The 22,446-nt window shown below is 35.7% G+C and overlaps 1 protein-coding gene across 4 annotated transcripts in view; it reads left to right on the top strand.

Annotated features, from left to right (window-relative positions):
* Positions 1 to 22,446, top strand: part of SCFD1 (sec1 family domain containing 1) — a 107,906-nt gene that overhangs the window by 25,977 nt on the left and 59,483 nt on the right. For all 4 annotated transcript variants that reach the window (XM_017895886.1, XM_017895887.1, XM_017895888.1 and 1 more), the window contains 4 exons: positions 3,194 to 3,249; positions 4,201 to 4,286; positions 6,989 to 7,088; positions 20,775 to 20,914. In XM_017895886.1, the coding sequence (XP_017751375.1) occupies positions 3,194 to 3,249; positions 4,201 to 4,286; positions 6,989 to 7,088; positions 20,775 to 20,914 (382 nt within the window). The remainder of the gene's footprint in view (positions 1 to 3,193; positions 3,250 to 4,200; positions 4,287 to 6,988; positions 7,089 to 20,774; positions 20,915 to 22,446) is intronic.

Here is a 22,446-nt window from a genome sequence, read left to right as displayed (position 1 = left end):
TGATTTGCATGTATTGAATCAACCTTGCATCCTGGGAATAAAGCCTACTTGATCGTGGTGGATTCATTTTTTTTGGATTCAGTTTACTAATATTCTGTTGAAGGTTGTTGCACCTGTATTCATCAGGGGTATCAGACTGAAGTTTTATTTTTTTGTTTAGTCTCTGCTAGGTTTTGGTATGAGAATGATACGGGCCTCATTGAATGAGTTAGGGAAGAGTCCCTCCTCCTCAATTTTTTGGAATAATATCAGTAGTATTGGTACCAGCTCTTCTTTGTATGTCTGTTAGAATTTGACTGTGAATCCATCTGGTCTAGGGCTTTTTCTGGTTCGTAGGTTTTTTCTTACTGATTCAGTTTTGGAATTTGTTATTCCAGAACTTCAGTTTCTTCCTTGTTAAATCTTGGCAGGTTGTATGTTTCCAGAAATTTATACATTTCTGTTAGGTTTTCTAGTTTGCGTTCATAGAGGTGTTTGTAATAGTCTCTGAGGGTTTTTTATATTTCTGTGGGGTTGGTGATAATGTTGCCCTTGTCATTTCTCATTGTGTTTATTTGGATTGTCTCTTTTTTCTTTGTTGACCTAACTAGTGGTCTACCTATCTTGTTTATCCTTTCAAAGAAACAACTTCTGATTTTCTTGATTCAAAATGTAAAGCACTGATGTAGATTGTCTAAAATTACTTGTGTTTAGTATCTAATATATGACTTTGTGCTTTACTATCACTAATGGATCAGTTTAAAAGCCTAATTGCCATTTTAATTTTTTAGACACTTGAAACCTTTTGTTAAAATGATCCTCACACTAGATTAATAAAATCTCTATGTCACAAAAAAAAAAAAAGAGCTACCATGTATAGTCTTAAGATTTAGACAATGTTTAGACATGTAGAGAATTTATATGCAAATTGTATGACTCCCTCCTCTCAGGGATTTTTTTTCCCTTAATTTCCAGCTCTGAGCTCCAGTCTTTGATTCTTCAGCTCAGTAATTTTCCTGTTTTCTGCTTGAGTTCTTTCTCCTGTGTGCCATGTAATGTGTCAAGTACCCTCAGGAGAAAAGCTGGTTAAAAATATATATTATCTTACGTGATTCTCTTCTTTCAAGAGTTAACCCCTCCAGTTTCTGCCTGCTTTGAACTGCTTTCATTGCCCTCACATGGGTTCTTGTTGTTGTTGTTGTTTATATAAAGAAAGCATATGTGTACAACTTTTAGTGTTAAACAGACATAATTTTATTTCTATTTTGTCACCTTACAGAGTCTGTAGAATTTTGCCAAATGCTAGGAAGGTTGCACTGCAACCTCCACCCCCTGGGTTCAAGCGATTCTCCTGCCTCAGCCTCCCGAGTAGCTGGGATTATAGGCATGCTCTACCACGCCTGGATAATTTTTGTATTTTTAGCAGAGACGGGGTTTCACCATGTTGGCCAGGCTGGTCTCGAACTCCTGACCTCAGGTGATCTGCCCGCCTCAGCCTCCCAAAGTTCTGGGATTACAGGCATATGCCACCATGCCTAGCCAGTGATTTATTTTTCAAAGGAGAAATTGAAATTATTGCCAATCTGACATAGAAGGATGTCAACACTAAATTGTTACATGGGGAAAAACAAGTTTTAGAACAGTATATATACTATCTTGTTTTTGTTTTTTTACGTATATACATGCACTTATTAGACTATATGTAGAAAACAACATGGAGGCATCCATTTCTAACTCTAATGGGGATTATTTGTGAGGGCTGGAATCAAGAGGGTTAAGTTTATACATTTCTAATGTTATTTAAATTTTTTATTACAAACATTTATAACTTTTGCTGTCAAAAGAAAACACAGTTTTAAAAAATTTGCTATTTTGTGTTTTTACTTTTGCAATTGACTGATATTTCCTACAGAATCTAAAATGGACAGTTTCAGCATATAAATATTACAGTGTTCTCAGTTTGTCTTATGAGACTTTCAGTGCAATTGAACTTTTTATTTAGGATTTCAACCTATATGAATAATGTGTTTTCTATTGTTTAAATTGGCATTTATAAAAAACTACAGTATTTTATTGTCAATTCGTAAAATAAACAAAAACTAGCAATCCCCAAATTGCTAAATTAGCTAAGCTCTTTTCATTCTTTTCTTTTAAGTCAAATTAATGTGAGTTCTGTGAGTAGAGTAAGCTTATGTATTGAAACTGCCTAGGCCAGGTGCAGAGGCTCACACCTGTTATTCCAGCATTTTAGGTGGTTGAGGTAGCAGGATCACTTAAACTCAGACCAGCCTGGACAGCATAGAGAAAAAAAATTCTGACATAGAGTCTCACTCTGATGCCCAGGCTGGAGTGCAGTGGTGTGATCATGACTCACTGCAGCCTCAGATTTTCCAGGCTCAGGTGATTCTCCCACCTCAACCTTTCCAGTTGCTGGGACCACAGGCACATACCACCATGCCCAGCAGATTTTTTGCAATTTTTGTAGAGATAGAGTTTTGCCAAAGTAGCCAGGCTTGGTGGCCTGTGCCTGCAGTCCCAACTACTCAGGAGGCTGAGGGGGAGGATGATTTGAGCCCAGCAGGTCAAGGCTAGCCGTGATTGCACCACCACACTCCAGCCTCCTAGCCTGGCTGACAGAGTGACACCCCGTGTCAAAAAAAAAAAAGAAAGAAAGAAAGAAGAAAAGAAACGAAACTGCCCATGGGAGGTGAAAATACTGATTTAGTCAATCCATTGGAAAAAGTGCAGTCACACTGATGGGTCAGCTCCATGTAGTTTTCTTCTGACTCCCTGTTGTTTTCTTTATTAATAGGAAGGTTCATTTCTGAAACTTGCTTTTACCCTTGAAACTATAAATCTTTTATGTGAGCTTGTGGGGGAAATTATAAATCCTTTTATGTGTGCTTGTTGGAGGGAGGGTTGAAAAATTACCTTTTGAGTATAGTGTTCATTATTCGGATGATGGGTGCACTAAAAGCCCAGACTTCACCACTTTGCAATATATGCATGTAAGAAACCTGTACTTGTACACCCTAAATATATTTTTTAATTTTTTTAAATTTAAAAAAAGTGGAAAAATAAATACATAAAATCATGTATATAACGTGAAACTGTATGTATCTATCACATCTGTTATTTTTGATGCTGACATATTTTATAAGTTTCTATTTTAATTAAGAGCCAAGATCATTTCTAACATTTGTTGTTAAAATAGGTGCTGTTCCTATAATCAGATGTTCAAGAGGAACAGCAGCGGAAATGGTAGCAGTGGTAAGTTCATGCAAATATCACATGGAGATAAATAACATTGTGTGAATTCTTTTTCCACAAGTAACACAAGTGTTTTGTTAATATTTAAATATATGATTGCTTGGTTGTAAGTACCAATAGCAAATATTTTATCTTATTACATTGAGATTCCACCAAAGATAAAAGTAATTGTTTACTTCCACGTGAGAAAGTAAAATTATTTACTCCAGTGTGCTATTCCAGTCCTATTTCTTTTGTAAAACTAAAATGTATATTCCTCATTTAACCAAGCAGTGTTTTACACTTATTTGATCCCCAGATTATTTAATATTTAACTTCATTTAGCAAATATTTATTACTAATCATAACCATTTTAAAATGGTGAAGTGCTTTTGCTATCCCACTATATTGAAGTAAAATATTAAGTATAAAGTAAATGTTCATAAATTTGCTTTAAAGATTAAGAAATGAGTAAGGGATCAGAGAAATTATAGAATTACTGAAAAAGAGGGAAGTATTTTGGAACTTTATTAGCTCAAGTGAATTACTGACTGGTGGAAGACTGCCTTCTTCCATACGTTCCATTTCTCTTCTGAGGCTTCTTGTACCCACCACTACTTTGTTCACTCCTACCCACCCAAGTCAACATTTTCTCCATATAGACACTTTCCTTGATAAAACAGTCATGCTTGGGAAAAGAGTGTGGGTTGTTACTGCAAAGCATTTCCCATAGCCAAAGTAAAATTAGTCAATGGAAAGTTCTTATTAGTGAAATCAAGCCTGACTCACAGTAGAAAAGGCACTGATCTTTGTAAGTCCAAGTTACGATGATATTGAAGTGGTAAGAAGGAGCTAAAATATTTAGATTTTAAAATTCTAAGTTTCTTGGTAATGAAACTAAAAACACATTATGAATTAACCTCCATAAAGTTACATGAAACTGTTGAGTTAATCTACAATTTTATTTTTCAGAAACTAGACAAGAAACTTCGAGAAAATCTAAGAGATGCAAGAAATAGTCTTTTTACAGGTGATACACTTGGAGCTGGCCAATTCAGGTATTACTGTTATTAAATACACTTATAAGACTTAAAAATATTTGTAGAGTTTTTTTGTTACTGTTCTTTTATCACCTATAAGAAATTTTTCTGTGTATAAGACTGAAGGTCAGAAGCCGTTTTCTTTCAATTATTAAACTGCTTGGTAATTTTCACAGAGTGAAAACTTGTGATACTTATATCTGTTTCTACCTTTATTAATCTAATTTCCATTTTATACTTAAATACTAATAGTCTAAACTTGCAAAACTTTTTATCATTGTTAGCATTTCTAGCATGAGTAAGTAATGCCAATGTTTTTGGCTGCTTATTATTCAATAGAAATACTAAAAAACCCTATACGTTATAGTATGTTTAACTTTTGATTGTTAATAGTAATGGAGTAAAGAAGTAAAGAAACACACTCAAATGGCTGAGAATTATTTAAAAAAGAGATTATATTCTGGAAAATTAATTCTTAACCCCAGTTTAGATGAATTAATAAATAAAGCCTGTGAGAATAAATAGATGCCGAGAGAAATAACTGCCCACTAGAAATAATAATTTCATAATAACCTTCTGTAGACTTCATTTCAAGTCAGTCTGGTGTCTCCTGCAGCTTTATAAACTACTTGTGTAATACGGAGTTCACACTAACACTGTCTCAGTTTCCATGTTATTTTAAATGGTTCTGTGATTTCATTGCTGGTTTTAAATATTCTTCAAAATGTTTCTCATTAGGTAGAAGAAAAAAATCAATTTCTCATCTGATTTTTTTTTTTTTAACAGAACCTACCACTGTGTCATACCTTACTTAATAGTTCTCTTTTTATAGCTCTCTGGTATAGGCCTTAGAAACCAATATAAAGGCACTGTTTTATTTGGATAATTTTTTTAAATTTATTCACATTATCATAATATGGGCGTCTTGTTTCTCAACTTGTTGGATGTATTTCTTAATCATTTTCATTAGTGGTCACAACCTTGCTGGACTATTGTTAAATACATTTGAATCCAACCGTAGGCTGGTGATTTTCAACTAAGAGCAGTTTTTGACCGCCCATAGCCATTTGGTAATGTCTGGAGACATGTTTGGTTGTCATAACTGGTAGGTGTTACTAGAATCTTGTAGTATACATTGTAGGATGCTGCTAAACATCCTATAATGCACACCACAACCCCCTATAACAAGAAATTATCCAGCCCCAAATGTCAGTAGTGCTAGGGTTAAGAAACCCTGCAGTAGGCCGTCCTCCCTTACCTTCCGTCTAGCTCTGGTGTAATAAATCATAGTAGATTGCGAGGGTGCCACTCTGACTTTTTATCCCAGAGTCAATGCAGTTAGGAAAGTCCACTGTCCCATATCCAGAAGAGTGTAATGAGTCACTAAAATAATAAGCAGTCTATGGCAAAAGGAAATGTGTAAACAGATAGTGATGCCTTTTGAAAAGTGGTGTGCACTCCTGATATGATAGTGCCTCTGAAGCAGATCTCTAAAGCTAATGTAGACACATGGTAACCAAATGACTGTGCCTCAGTTTGCTTTTGGTGGTAGTTTATTTCACATCTAAATTGTAATAATGGAGTAACAGTACACGAGGTGTCATATGCCTTCTCCGTTAAGGGGATAATAATATAATTAGGTACCATTATGGCATTATGTCTTCGTTTTGTATATTATAGTGATACAGAGTTTTTTGAGGCTCTACTCCAGGGTCTGCTTTTTTGAGTTTGTGTTTATAGGGAAATAATTATAATTTATGAAACTGTCAAACATTTGTGTAAATTTATAAGCTCCTACTCCCTTTGTTTTCCCTGAAGCTGACAATAGCTATTCCTTATTGCCTTTTTTACAAAATGTCAAAACATCTGAATAGAAGCAGCTTATTGTTTTGCTAACTACACAATTTATTCTATAGAAATATTTACATAGATTTTTTTCCTTAAAGTTTCCTGGCAGGGCATGATAACTCACGCCTGTAATCCTAGTACTTTGGGAGGCCAAGGTGGGAGGATCACTTGAGCCTAGGAGTTCAAGACCAACCTGGTCAATGCGGTTAAGATGCCCCCGTCTCTTAAAAAAAAAAATTTTTAATTAGCCAAGAGTGGTGGTGCACACCTGGAGTCTCAACTAATTGGGAGGCTGAGGTGGGAGGATTACTTGAGCCTGGAAGGTCAAGGCTGCAGTGACCTGTGATTGTGCCACTACAGTTCAACCTGGGTGACAGTCTCAAAAAAAAAATAAAGTTTCCTAAGTAAAATTTATAATCTGGCATCATACACAAGCTCTAAGTAGTCCAAAGCATTACTGCAATTGTGTGACAATGTTAAATTTGTTTTTTAAAAGCCAGCCTCCCCCATCTCTATAAAAATGTTTAAAAATTAGCCAGGTGTGTGGTGGTGCACGCCTATAGTCCCAGCTACTCCAGAAGCTGAGGCAGGAGGATTGCTTGAGCCCAGGAGTTCAAGGCTGCAATTAGCTATGATTGCGCCACTGCACTCCAGCCTAGGTGACAGAGCAAGACCCTGTCTCAACAAAAAGCAAAGTATTGTGGTGCTTGCTTCAGCAGCACATATACTAAAAAACAAAGTATTATGACTTGTCAATATTAGCATACTATTATTCATATCAAAATGGCATATACTGGAAAGTAGTAGAATATTTTAAATGTATACACTGGTATCAAGAGTTATGTAATTTTTTTTTTAATATATATTTACAGCTTCCAAAGGCCCTTATTAGTCCTTGTTGACAGAAACATAGATTTGGCAACTCCCTTACATCATACTTGGACATATCAAGCATTGGTGCATGATGTACTGGTAAGAGACTAAATGCAGCACTTATTACTGAAATATAGTAACATGCAGTATTCCCCTTAATTTAAAATTAACATCATGGCTACAGAAACAAAAATGAGAAGGATGAAACTGAAACCTATGAACAAAACAAGTGATGGGATTTGGTATTACTGGGCATGGATGCTGGAAAATAGTGAACCATTGAAGTTTAAAAGTTTCAAATTTATGATCTTTGTAGGGTAAAGTAGTGGTTTTGTTGGCCATGGAAAAGAAGGAAAAGAAAACAATTGAAGAAAATTGACTATCATGTTTTATTTTAATTTTCAAACTGAATAAGTAAATAAATGTGTTCTCCCTTAGGAGAAAAGCTACAATTTCTCCCTTTTCTGTGGCAATCAGTTAAACCTCATTTTATGTAAAAAAAAAAAAAAAAAAAAAAAAAAAAGAATTTTTTATGTTATACTATATGTTTTCTGAAGTAATTCCACATATCTGATTTTATGTTTATAGCAAAAATTTGTATTTATGCATATGTAAATTTAGCTGGTAAATGTTGTGTTTAGCATGTGACATACACAGGTGAATAAAACACAGCTTCAATCTTCAAAGGCAATGGAAAGAAAATAGCTACACGAATAATTTCTCTATGAGACCCTATGTAATAGGGCCAGAATAGTCTCTATTTGATAGATAGATGTTAAAGAATATGAACTCAAATCATTGGCTTTGTTAAAACTAACACTGTAGTTTACTAACTCCTAGCTCAGGACTCTAGGGATTATACTATATAATCATATTACGATCGTAAAGATTGCCCAAAATGTCATATAAACAGGAAATGAAGGACTGAGTGTAGTGGCTCACGCCTATAATCCCAGCACTTTGGGAGGCCAAGGCAGGTGGATCACATGAGACCAGGAGCGAAAGACCAGCCTGGCCAACGTGGCGAAACCCTGTCTCTATTGAAAATACAAAAATTAGCCAAGTGTGGTGGCACATGCCTGTAATCCCAACTATTTGGGTGGCTGAGGCTTGAGAATTGCTTGAACCCAGGAGGTGGAGGTTGGAATGAGCCAAGATTGTGCCACTGCCCTCCTGCCTGTGTGACAGAGCAAGACCTAGTCTTAAAAAAGAAAAAGGAAATGAAAGACATGCAATAGATGATTTGGTTTATTTCTTTAAAACCTGGATATTGGCTCAAAAGTGTTTATTTAAATAAATCAGATTTAGGGTTACTGATGGAAATTGGCAGTTCTCCTATGCCATGACTCTAGGATGAGTGTCAAAGAAATAGCAGTCAGCTTTAGTTCAGTAGAGAGGGCAAGAAGAATCAAAGGGACTCTTGAATTAAACCCTAAGTAGTAGAACATGGAAGCTGGCTTTAGGAGGTCAAGTAAGAGGTGGGAGAGGAGGAATTCAATTCTACCAATATTTGAGTGCCTACTCTTTAACACACTTTCTAAACCCCGGCTTCAGTAGTAACAAAAACAATAGCTTTCCTGTCTTTCTAGAGCTTACATTCTAGTAGGGGAAACAGGCAATAAATAAAATAAACTTGCAGCATTTCAGAAGGTGGAAGATACCCTGAAGGACAGTAAAGTAAATAATGGTGAACAGGAGTGAAATTTTAAAACAGGGAAGACCTCACTGATAAAGTGACATTTGAGTAAAGATCTAAAGGAGGTAAGGTAGTGAATTTTATAGCTATGTGGGAAAAGAACATAAGCAGAAGGATGCCTGATATGTTTGGAAAATGGCAAGGCAGCCAGATGGCTACAATGAAGTGAGGCAGGGGAAGAAGAGAAGGAGAAAAGGTTGAATAGGACCCAGGAAGCAATATAATACAGAACTCTAGGGGTTATGTATTATGTATAGTATGTAATTGTATCATTATTGTAAAGGCCGTTGAAAGGACATTGATTTTAATTTGATGGAAATGGGGAACCACATAGGATTCTGGTATACATTTTAAGGCTGTCACCCTAGCTGTTATATTGAAAATGGACTCCTTGGGGGAACAGGAAGAGCAAGGAGATCAGTTAGGAGGCTGTTGCAGTTATCTTAGCTGAGATGATAGCGGCTTATACCATGACAGAAATGGAAAGTGCTGTGATTTTGATACTGACTGTAAAGTATAGGATTTGCTGATGAGTTAGATGTGGGAGTTAGATGTAGAGAGAGAGAGAACTCAAAGATGACTCCAAGGTTTTAGCCTTTGCAAATGGCAGGACATTGTTGTTTAGTGGGATGAAAAAGGCAGTTTCCCCAGGGAAGATCAGATGTTTAGTTTTGGATATGTTAAATGTGAGATGCCAGCCAGGCATAGTGGCTCATACCCATACTCTCAACACTTTGGGAGGCCAAGGCAGGAGGATCACTTGGGTCCAGGAGTTCAAGACCAGCCTGGCAACATAAGGAAGCACTATCTTTACAAAAAATAAAAATTGGTAAGTTGTGGCACACCTACTCAAGAGACTGAGGTGGGAGGATCAGTTGATCCCTAGTAGGTTGAGGCTACTACAGTGAACTGTGATCACACCACTGTGCTCCAGCCTGGGTGATAGAGTAAAGACCCCGTCTCAAAAAAAAGTGAGATGCCCATTAAGATATCAAAATGTGAATGTTGAGTAGGTAGGTACATGAGTCTGGAGTTCAGGAAGAAAGTCCGGTCCTCAGCCTCCCAAAATGCTGAGATTACAAGCATGAGCCACTGCGCCCGGATGGAAAATATTTTTAAATGAGGGAAATTACAATATGTTTGTATACTAATGGGAATGATCCAAAGAGCCAAGTTAATGATGCAGGAGATAAGAGCGTCCTGCAGGTGGCATTAGTGAGCACTGTAGACCAGGATTTCTCAACCTTGGCATTATTGACATTTTGAACCTGATCATTCTTTGTTGGGGGGCAGGGGGAGCTGTCCTGTGCATAGTAGGATGCTTAGCATCATTCCTGGCCTTGACTCTCTAGGTTCCAGTGGAACTTCCTCAGTTGTGACAACCAAAACGTCTTCACACATTGCCAATTATACCCCACGTAGCCGAAAGAGGCAAAATTGCCCAGTTGAGAACCATGGTTACAGTAGGCTGACGATATGAGTTTCAGAGCTGGAGTAGTTTTAGGAAAGAGGGCAAGTAAAGAGTCTGGGAGTATCAAGGAAGACACCTAATTCCAGTCTCATATCCAGTGGTATGAGCTGTGAGAGGTTAAAGGAAAAAAAAAAAAAAAATCATGTTCCCATTTGAGAAAGCTGCAGGGGTTAGCCAGTTGGAGTTCAATTAGAGCAAGAAAGAATGGGGAAAGTTTAGAGAGGATGTTCAGAATAGGAGATTTTGCTGATGACTGAGTGTGGGTTCCACAAGTGATGACAGGATTTCAAGAGTAGGGTAAGAATAGGAGATGGGGTCTCAGTGGGCTTGGGGGTTAAAGAGTTGTACAGGGATTAATGGGCATTAATAAGATAGTATTGGTAGTCTCAAATCATATTTGGTTGGTGGGGCCCTTACTGTTGGGTGGGAGCAGGGGGCGAACGTCTTAATAAGAGCATAGCTTACAGATCCCGGGTACCTCATCACACCTGCCAGTGGTGGCGTTAAGGCAATCTAAAAACACTGAGTTGTCTAGGGATCCTTTCCAATTCCTGAATTTTAAGAGTCCCAGGGCTCCCTCTTCACTCCCCTGGATGGAGGAATTTAACGTACAGCGTGCTTTGAGTACAGGAGATAAGACACATGTACAAATAATTGCAACATGAAAAGAGTAGACTCAGTCTCCATTGTCAGAAGAGGAAATTGGGAAATATAACTTAGGGCAGAGACTCCCTAAAACCAAACAAGGATAATACTGGTCCTTGATGAGGTTTTCACAATTTCAGAATGAGATGAGAATAAAAAAGACTATGAAATGTGTTTTTATACTGGCCTTTATACTAATTTTTATTTCCTGCTATTTGAAGTGAAAATATCCTTTTAAAATGAAAGGTGGTGAAAGTAGATGGTAGAGTTGTTTTGTTTAATCTTCACATAAAAAGTTGGGAATCTTTGAAGAGGTTGGTTATAATTAACTGTACAACTTAACGTGACTTAATTCTGTTCATTAATCCTAATGTAGTTTCTGGATGTGAACAAACTATAACTGAGATGTCATAAATTATAATCACACACATTTTTGTTGATTGTTAAACCTGCTACTTTTGAAGGTCCTCAGAGCTTTTAAAACACTTAATAATTATACCCTTTGCCTCCACAAGATGGAGTAACTAGATAGTAAATGTTAACTTAAATTGCAGTTTACTTTTTGTATTAAATGTCTTTGCCTGAAAATCTGCACCATTGATAATTGTTTATATGTTAGACCTTATAAACAACTATGAAAATTCACACAGCTTCCCTCTGTGTCAGAAAGATAAGTTTTCTCATTTTAAACGGGAAATGCACTCTTCTGGTAAAAGAAAAAACCAACAACAAAAAAACAACAACAAAAAAAACAACTTTGCAGTACCCATCTCTTTTTATTGGGATATAAGAAGCAAAATTAGTAATTAGAAGCCCTGATTCTTTTTTATTATATCTTGGTTGCAGGAGAGTTGAATTTGATTGTTCAGCTGGAGAACTGTTGACTTCAGTCAAAGGGATAGACATTATTTTATCTCTGTTTTTTACTTGGCCTTTGTTTTTTCAAATCTTAGATTCTCTTTTTGAACCTTTTACCCTCTGCCACTGGCTCTTATTATTTGAAACATTAAATCGGAAGTTACACTAATATACATAGGGACTTTAATTAAAGTTTACCTTTTTTTCCAGTCAAGAATTTTAAAAAAAGAAGTGGTTTCCAAATAAATATGTATTTTTTTAAAAGATTGTAAGAAAAGCATTTTATTTTTTATTTTATTTATTTATTTATTTTTTTGAGATGGAGTCTCACCCTGTCGCCCCAGCTGGAGTGCAATGGTACGATCTCGGCTCACTGCAACCTTCGTCTCCCAGGTTCGAGTGATTCTCCTGCCTCAGCCTCCTGAGTAGCTGGGACTACAGGCATGTGCAACCGTGCCCGGCTAATTTTTGTATGTTTAATAGAGATGGGGTTTCGCCATGTTAACCAGGCTGCTCTAGAACGCCTGACCTCAAGTGATCCACACGCCTCAGCCTTCCAAAGTGCTGGGATTACAGGCATGAGCTAATGCACCTAGCTAAGGTTATAAGAGAAGCATTTCAGGAACACCTATTTCCTTAAAGATGTATGATTGCGGTGTAACAGATGCCTAGATATAGTTCAAGATTGATGCTTTGAGTCCAGGGTTAACATTCTATTGATCCTCTAATCTTTATTAACACAAAACCTCTTGGTCAGCACTATGTAGCCTAATTTCAAACATTTGCCTAAAAGTCAAAAGTGTAATGTAAACTTTTACTCATTTAATCCAAGCAAATACATATTTTACTGTACTTGATAGGAAGTATCTACTGAAGGTCTGTAGGCTATGTAAAAGCCCAGAAGATATCCCTGATTTTATTCACTTTTTAAAAATAGCACTGTTTCAGTATATCTCCATATTTGTTGCTGTGTCTGAACTTGGACTGAATTTTATTTAATCTAAGGGAGAAAAGAGTATGTACTATTTGCTGATCTAACTTTAGCTGCTATAGTTTTTATTTTTTTGCCTTATATTCTAGTTGCATAACATTTGTGTATATTTATGATGGAACATTTTACAAAGATTTAATACTATATTTTATATAATCAAATATATTCAAAATATTTGCATTTCAGCATAATATAGGATCATATAATCAATTAATAATTATATAATCAATTTAAGATATTAGATGTTTTTTCTTTTTATATTTAAGTCTTATAAATTATATATTTTACATTTACATCACATCTCAATTCAGACTAACCGCATTGAAGGTACTCGGTAGCCACCTGTGACTACTGGCAGCTGTATTAGACAGTACAATTCTAAATCATAAGGCCCAAATTCTTTACTACTTTTAGAGATTGAATGAATTGCTTATGAGCTGAAATTATCACATGAAGACTGGTAGAAATGTTTACATATTGCCAGCAGTGTATCTGGTGGGTGGAAGGGTTCCGACTCATGAGTCCTAGGGTTGTAAACAGCTCTGCTTTAATAAAAATGAACAAGCTTCCCAAATATATTGCTGATGCTGTAAAGAATACCTTGGCCTCTGAATTAAGATAGGTTAGGTTGTGCTACTTAGTCTAACCCTGTAACCTCAGTGGCATAAAATAATAAAGATTTTTTTTTCTTGGTCATAGTATTTATTGTTCCTTATCCAGTATGGATGAGCAAAACAGTTGTGGGTTGTACTTCATTTTTTTGGTACTGTTATAAATGAAATTTTTAAAACTTTTACTAGGGAATATTTCAAATAACACAAATACAGAGAATACTATAATGAACTCATATTTACATTGTTGAGCTTCCCTGGTATTATATGATCTAAGGATGAATACTTCAGTGTGTATCTATTTTTAAAGTTATAATCTTACCCGACAAAATTAATGATAATTTCCTGGTAAAATACCCGCTCTGTATTCATTGTTTCAAAGATGCTTCTTTACAGTTGGCTTGTTCAAATAAGGATCCAGAAATACATCTATACATGGCATTAGTTGATATATCTCTTAAATCTCTCAGTTCCTCCCTCCTCACTTCTTTTTAATTGCCATTTTTTGATTGAAAGAATTAGGTCCTTTTTCTATAGAATTTCCTACATTTTGGCATTTGGCTGATTATATCCTTTTGTATTCTCAATACTTCCTGTAAACTGATTGATTGTAGAAATTGATTAGATCTCATTCAATTCTTTGTCAAGGCCACTTTACTAGCAGTGTTCTTTAGTTTCTGTTTTATTCTTTAGTTTCTGTGTTATTACATCAAGAGGTACATAATGTCTGTTTGTCCTAATGTTAGTGAACAGATTGATCAGTAGGTTCAGGTATAGTCAGCATGATCCATCCATTAAGGGTTCTCCATAAATCTTTTACCTAAAGGTTTAAATGTCACTGATAATTATTCCCTCTTTGTTTTAATTACTGATGGCAAATGGTGATTATCTGATACTGTTATTCCTCCTCCATCTTTTTAGACAACATGCTTATATAAAGAACTTTTTTTTTTTTAATCACCTACTTAGGACAAATGCTTGATTGTCTTCATTTGTCAATTTTCAGAATTAGTGAGTACCCTAGTAATTTGCAGAGGCAATCAATGAAGTCATTTGTTTTAGTATCATTTTATGAACTAACAGATGTTTATATTTGAAATGTTTTTACACTGTTACAGTCATTTATTTTGATGCTTGAATTATCTCATTTTTGGCCTGTCATGTTGGCCTTGATATCTTCTTGACATAACCCCATCAGTCTTTGATAGTTTCTTTGCTTCCTAGTGTGAAAAATATCCTAAGCTAATCATGTTCATTTTCTGCCTCAGACCTGGATGCATCCATTTCTCAAAAAGCCTTTGGTTACTTTGAGTGACAAACAGTGGGTACCACAGTCTGGGCTATTAGGGCTGTTTATTTCTACTGGGATACTTTTGCTTCCAGACATTTTCCATGGTGAAATTCTCTGAGGTTAAAGAACCCCTTTTTTTAAATAACAAGTTGTAATATTGTGAAATTGTAAAATTACATTAGTGACTGTTGACTTTGCACACAATTTGAAAGCATCAGTGGAAGGCTGAGTCTTCCTGGTTCTTCCTAACAAACATGTTTTAATCCTTGCTCTACTTATGTTTCATTTGAGAGACTGATTTATGTGAACCAAAGAAACCGGATGACTGTAAAGCAGAAAATAATTAGATTTAAATTATTAGATGGATTAAAACCACATATCATCACCATGACTGGGAATTTTGTTTCTTCAGCCACTCAGGAGAGCTGTGCCATTATAAATACATATTTACATCATTTTAGCTACAAGCCCATCTTAATATATATGTATCTGTTGTAGAGTGATGGATGTCAGATAACATCTGATGTGTAACTTGTTCTCTAGAGTAAAGCTTCTGATCTCTTCTCATTGAGTTCCATAGTTATCCATGCTCTTTGAGGGTAGAAAATTGTTAATTAGTTGTGTATAATTTATTTCTCTGTAAGAAATGGAATTACAGTCTCTAGGAGCTTCTATAAATTGTCATTAGAGGCATTATCACCACTGTATCAAATGTTGAAAAGAAACTGGTTTTGAAGCTTTTAGGAAGAGTAAAAAGTTTTAAATTCCCTTTTGCTTAGGTACCTAGTCTTTAACATTTTCTCTTACGGAAATTAGTTTTAGGGATGAGCTTTGAAAATAAATTTTCTCATATGCTTTAATTTTCCCTAAATCCAATTGAAACTATTATAGGTATTAAAACCCTGATATATTAGTCTGTTGATCTATCTTATGAAGACAATGATCCTTATTCCTGTCTTAGAATTCTGTCTTCTATTTAATATATTATCATATTTTGTCTTTTGCATGCCTTTGGCAAAAAGTGATGAAACTCATAGCTTTTGTTTTACAATTAAAATCTTAAGTATGAAAGAAATAATTGTGATTTACAGGAGGAATATTTGCCTGCTCTAGAGAAAATACACACAAATGTATTTGTGTGCATTAAACATTTTCTTTATCATTTCTTCTCTCATTGGTGTCAACCCTATTCCCGAAACTATTTAACTCCTAAGATGAAGATTTTCTCCAAAGAAAATACTTCTTTTTGGAGATGAGAATCCTCCCTAAGTTTGTGTGCAAGGATGAGACAATATAGGTGTGCTCATCTTCGAATGACTGATGAGACATTTCTTTAATGTGGAGAAAGGATAGAAGCCAAAGCCGTGGAAGATGTTGGTGGAGCCAGTGGGTAGTTTCCTTTCCTCTTCCTCACATCCCTTAGTTCTGTTCAATTCCATCGTTATCAGGAAGTATTTATATGTGTTCCCAGTTTTAAATAGATTCTCCCTTGTATTTTATTTCTCTTGTTGGTTAATTTGATTGTTGGTTAAATTCTTGCCAAAATAAAAAATGTTTTTATTTTGCTTTGCCTGTGAACTACAAGTCGGCATAAATAGGTATTGCCTATATTATCCAGAGATTATTTTGTTAACATTAACTCTCTCTGGCTCTACTGATGTGCTCTTAACTTGGAAAAGGAAAACAAGACTGCCGAAGGCTTCTCAATGTTTTTAGCATTTCCTGATGGGATTTATTTATATGTAGTGATTTGGGGCACCTTTGTCCTATCTTCTAAGTTAGCAAAATGTGACTGTCAATGGAAACAGATTAGACTCTACCATGTTAAAACTAATTCTGTTGTCTTTTATTTGTGTATAAATGTTCAGTTGCTTTAACATGATTGAGTACAGCACAGAATGTTTTAATTTCCTAACTTCAAAGATTGAAATTACCTTTATTTGCCTTGCTATTACGCAAACAATGGAAATATCCTTGCTATTAAATTATTTCTCAGAATTCTTAACATCTTTTATTCCTTTATTATTTTGTGTTTTAAGTATTCCATCAATACTTCAGTAATAACATGCTTTCCTACTTTTAAAGCAGGAATTTCGCTAGCAAGTTAACTTTTATTTTGAATGAGCTGTGTCATCACCATGGAAATAGTACTTCACTAGAAATTCTAGTTAATAAAACTTAAGTGTTTAAAGATGTTTCTTTTCAATATCTTTTATTTTGTTAGAGTTTTTTAAATCTAGGCTTCTTCCCAGATGTAGCTGTTATTGTTTAAAATAGTTTTCCAGAGTTGTGCTATTTTTACTTTCTTCCTATATGGATGATTTTTGTGCAAAGTGAAGTTTAGATATGAGGATGAGAAACTGAGAGGATGAAGTAAAGTCACTTTCTTGCCCTATCGTAATATGAGGGTCTATAGGAAAAACAATAATAGAGTGAAATATAACATACTATACTTTTGTCATTCCAACCATTTATTGTAACTCTCTAGTCTTTAAATTGCCTATTTATCACCTGAGGCTACCCATGTGCTGCGCTACAGGGAATTTCAAGTGATAGAATCTAATTCCACTCACTCTCTTCTCGCTGTGATACAATTAAAACATAATGCTTAAAAGCATTGCCTCTGAAGTCGGACTGCTTAGTTTTAATCTTGGTTCTGCCACATATTTATGTATAACTTTGGACAATTAACTTTTTCAACCTCAGTTCTTCTTGAATGGGAATTTTATTATTGCTTCTACATGTTATTGTAAGGATCAAATGACTTAATATAAGGTGCTAGGAATAGTACCTTGCAAATGAAAGATAGCTATGCTTCTGAACAAAAGGCAGCAGAAACTTCTGCAGACTTAAACGTCCCTGACAGCTCTGAAGAGAGCAGTGGTTCTCCTAGCACAGTGTTTGAGCTCTGAGAACGAACAGACTGCCTCCTCAAGTGGGTCCCTGACCCCTGTGTAGCCTAACTTGGAGACACCTCCCAGTAGGGGCTGACTGACACGTCATACACCCAGGTGCCCCTCTGAGACAAAGCTTCCAGAGGAATGATCAGGCAGCAATATTTGTTGTTCTGCAATATTTGCTGTTCTTCTGCCTCTGCTGGTGATACCCAGGCAAACAGGGTCTGGAGTGGACCTCCAGCAAACTCCAACAGACCTGTTAGACCTGAGGGACCTGTTAGAAGGAAAACTAACGAACAGAAAGGAATAGCATCAACATCAACAAAAAGGACATCCACACCAAAACTCCATCTGTAGGTCACCATCATCAAAGACTGAAGGTAGATAAAACCACAAAGGTGGGGAGAAAACAGAGCAGAAAAGCTGAAAATTCTAAAAACCAGAGCACCTGTTCTCCACCAAAGGATTGCAGCTCCTTGCCAGCAACAGAACAACGCTGGATGGGGAATGACTCTGATGAGTTGACAGAAGTAGGCTTCAGAAGGTCGGTAATAACACTTCTCCAAGCTAAAGGAGCATGTTGGAACCCATAGCAAGGAAGCTAAAAACCTTGAAAAAAGGTTAGATGAATGGCTAACTAGAATCAACAGTGTAGAGAAGACTTTAAATGACCTGACGGAGCTGAAAACCATGGCATGAGAAATTCGTGACACATGCATAAGCTTCAATAGGCGATTCAATCAAGTGGAAGAAAGGATATCAGTGATTTAAGGTCAAATTANATGAGACGAATGGCTAACTAGAATAAACAGTGTAGAGAAGACCTTAAATGACCTGATGGAGCTGAAAACCATGGCATGAGAACTACGCGACGCATGCACAAGCTTCAGTAGCCATTCGATCAAGTGGAAGAAAGGGTATCAGTGATTGAAGATCAAATGAATGAAATGAAGCGAGAAGAGAAGTTTAGAGAAAAAAGTAAAAAGAAACAAAGAAAGCCTCCAAGAAATGTGGGACTATGTGAAAAGACCAAATCTATGTTTGATTGGTGTACCTGAAAGTGATGGGGAGAATGGAACCAAGTTGGAAAACACTCTTCAGGATATTATCCAGGAGAACTTCCCTAACCTAGCAAGGCAGGCCAACATTCAAATTCAGGAAATACAGAGAACACCATAAAGATACTCCTCGAGAAGAGCAACCCCAAGACACATAATTGTCAGATTCACCAAGTTTGAAATGAAGGAAAAAATGTTAAGGGCAGCCAGAGAGAAAGGTCGGGTTACCCACAAAGGGAAGCCCATCAGACTAACAGCAGATCTCTCGGCAGAAACTACAAGCCAGAAGAGAGTGGGGGCCAATATTCAACATTCTTAAAGAAAAGAATTTTCAACCCAGAATTTCATATCCAGCCAAACTAAGCTTTGTAAGTGAAGGAGAAATAAAATCCTTTACAGACAAGCAAATGCTGAGAGATTTTGTCTTTACCAGGCCTGCCTTATAAGAGCTCCTGAAGGAAGCACTAAACGTGGAAAGGAACCACTGGTAACAGCCACTGCTAAAGCATGCCAAATTGTAAAGACCATTGATGCTAGGAAGAAACTGCATCAACTAACAGGCAAAATAGCCAGCTAACATAATGACAGGATCAAATTCACACATAACAATATTAACCTTAAATGTAAATGGGCTAAACACCCCAATTAAAATACACAGACTGGCAAACTGGATAAAGAGTCAAGACCCATCAGTGTGCTGTATTCAGGAGACCCATCTCATGTGCAGTGACACACATAGGCTCAAAATAAAGGGATGAAGATCCCAAGGTCAAGAGATCGAGACCATCCTGGCCAACGTGGTGAAACCCTGTCTCTACTAAAAATACAAAAAGTAGCTGGGCATGGTGGCATGTTTTAATCCTTGCTCTACTTATGTTTCATTTGAGAGACATGGTGGCATGTGCCTGTAGTCCCAACTACTCGAGAGGCTAAGGCAGGAGTCTCACTTGAACCAGGAGGCAGAGGTTGCAGTGAGCCGAGATCACACCACTGCTCTCCAGTCTGGCGACAGAGTGAGACTCCATCTCAAAAAAAAAAAAAGAAAGAAAGAAAATAGACGTGTTACTCCACTATGACAATTAGACATCTGTAATTTTTCAAATCCTGTTTTTTGTGTCAAAAAGAAAATGGCAAGGAAATAAACTTATAAAACATTTATTTGAGAAAGTTGCAAGGTTTATGTTAAGAATCTAGAGTCAGTATTGATAACCTTGTTTTATCTAAAGGAGATTGAATTGCATTCAGTATATTTAATTTGCTAAGACCTAGAATAGTCATTAATTTAAAATATATACAGATACCTTAGAACTAAGATAATTATATTTCAGTCATGCTGGATAATTTCTCCATACTGTATCTTCCTTCTTAATCATTTACTTGTTGATAGCCATGTTTTATTTCTCACTCTTCTTTAGTTGGCATTGAACCATAAAATGCTGCTATTTGTGAGGGAACCCATAGATATAATGCAAGAAGTTGGGGGAAAGATAAAAAAGATACTTACTTTTATTTTACTTTTATATACAAAAAACTAATGGTTTTTTGTGGGTTTTGTTTGGTTGGGTTTGGGGTTTTTTTTTTTTTGTTTTTTACAGAAAGGGTACAAAAGCCTCACATGAATAAAATTAGTCGTAGGCAAGAAAGTTTAGCAACTACTGGCCTGACTTAAAGTTTATGTGAAAGAGGTGCATCGCTTATTATTATAGCATCTATTGTAATTTTTAAAAGTGCAATTCATCAGTTAAGTGACGCATCAGAATGCTGACTCTCTAAGAGTTTAAAAATATTTACGATAATGTTTTACTGGAAATGACCAAGCATCAGGAGGCCTGGTTACATAAGTTGATTTAGCCAAACATTGGACTACTGTGTAGTTATGATAAAAGTGAAGTAGACGTACGTATACAGATACAGAAAGAGCTGTAAAATGCATTATTAGATGAAAAAAGATATGTGTACACTGTAATCCCATTTTAAAAAATAAAATTAAGAGGATATACATGTGCTATTACATGCATCAATATTTTTCTAGAAGGATACACAGCATATTAACATGTTTTTCTGTTTCTTGTTTGAAATTTTAATCATATACATCTAATACTTTCATTAAAATACACAAAATTACATTTGTATGTAACAAAAGATTGGGAGGAGGTCTTTTAAATTTCAGATCTATGTTTTGTCTTTGGAAACATTAGAAAGGGCAACAAGATTCTATTTTGATGAGACTTAGAAAAGTTATTTAACATAAGATTACTTTTTCCTAGGATTTCCATTTAAACAGGGTTAATTTGGAAGAATCTTCAGGAGTGGAAAACTCTCCAGCTGGTGCTAGACCAAAGAGAAAAAACAAGAAGTCTTATGATTTAACTCCGGTTGATAAATTTTGGCAAAAACATAAAGGAAGGTAAGCAAAATATCAATAAGTAAAAGATCCATTTTTTTAAAAGAGAAATTAAGGTGTCATCCACCTTAATGAATTTGAGAAAAAATTCAAAAGGGTCCTGTAAGTTCATTCACCCAATGAGTGGGAGCTATAATTAGATAGTCCGTAGACAGTTGTTTTATTTCTCCATTTCTCACTGATTCCTAGGTTGTTTTTTGTTAATTATTGTTTTATAGGGACCGCTTCTCCTTTCAATGAGATCATCCCATATGATTTTGAAGATACTACAGATCGTCTTTTTCAGTTTTGTTGCTGTCTCCACTGACTCTATAAGACCATTTCTGCCTTTCACTGAAATTGGTTTTTGTGATTTTGGGGATGATTTTTTCCTTTTTGTTCCATGTTGCCCTCTTGTAAAACTTGTTTTAGATACTTGTGGAGAGAGTATCTAAGCCTGAAGCCTAGAAATGTATTCAAAGTACATTAGAAATAATGAGTGATAAAACTGCATTCATTTGCTGTGTGATTTACTGTGGGCAGACACACATATCCCATGTAATGCTATGCCCCCTTACTTTAGGGTACTTCATAGGCTCAGGTACTGCTGTAAAAGTTATCTAGTGATCATTATGGCTAGAGCAATCATTGTAAACAAACAAAAATATTATTCCTCAGAGAAAAAGAATACTGTTCATCAACAATTACGAAAATACGATTTTAAAAAATATTTCAAAATGTGTATGTGTCCTTGATACAGCTGTTCTTTTGGCCTTATATTTATTGTTTAAAGAGAAGTAGAATATAGACTTAGTTCAACATGCTGGGTTTTCAATGTGTTTTATCGTTTTTTTACTTACAACTTTTTTTAAAGCTGGAAAATCAAATCGCCATAACAAAGATTTGACTTTCTCTGCGGAGAAAAGTCACTATCTTTCTCTTTCTCACTATGGCAATTTTAGGTACTATTTTAATTAATTTTAATTAATTTTATTTTAAATAAAACTCTTCCCTTTGGGATTCCATAATCTACATTTCCCTCCAGAATGGTGAAGTACAAGAAATTACTTTTATTAGAGAGGCATTATTTATAGAGAATACAGAATATTTTGAAGTTGGCATTCCCTAATAGAGAAAAGCTTAAGAAAAATATCTCTTTATTCAAATATGGAAATTTTGAATTTTCTTTTGAAACATACGTTTTAAGAACAATCTGTGAGGTCAGTTGAATAGTAAGAATTTTAACCTCATATTCATTAAGTAGGAGTAGTTCTTTTGCTCTGCGTCTTACTACAGTAGTAACATGGACACAAAGACACTTGGAGATAGCATAAACAAGTGACTTAAACCTCTCTGAGCTTCACTTTCCTCATCAGTAAAATAGGGAGATGATAATTCTACCTATTGCCCTATTTCAGAAGGTTTTTAAGAAGATTGAGATAATGAATTTAAAGGAGTAATTTGCCCAAGTCATCCAGCTTTCGTTGGTAAAGCCAGGGATGAAACCCAGGTCTTGCAGACCATAAAGCACCCAGTCTTAACCATGGATGGTTAAG

The sequence above is a fragment of the Rhinopithecus bieti genome, unplaced genomic scaffold, assembly GCF_001698545.2.
Source record: "Rhinopithecus bieti isolate Rb0 unplaced genomic scaffold, ASM169854v2 scaffold_21703, whole genome shotgun sequence".
In the NCBI taxonomy this organism is placed as follows: domain Eukaryota; kingdom Metazoa; phylum Chordata; class Mammalia; order Primates; family Cercopithecidae; genus Rhinopithecus; species Rhinopithecus bieti.
This window is presented reverse-complemented; position numbering and strand designations above follow the sequence as displayed.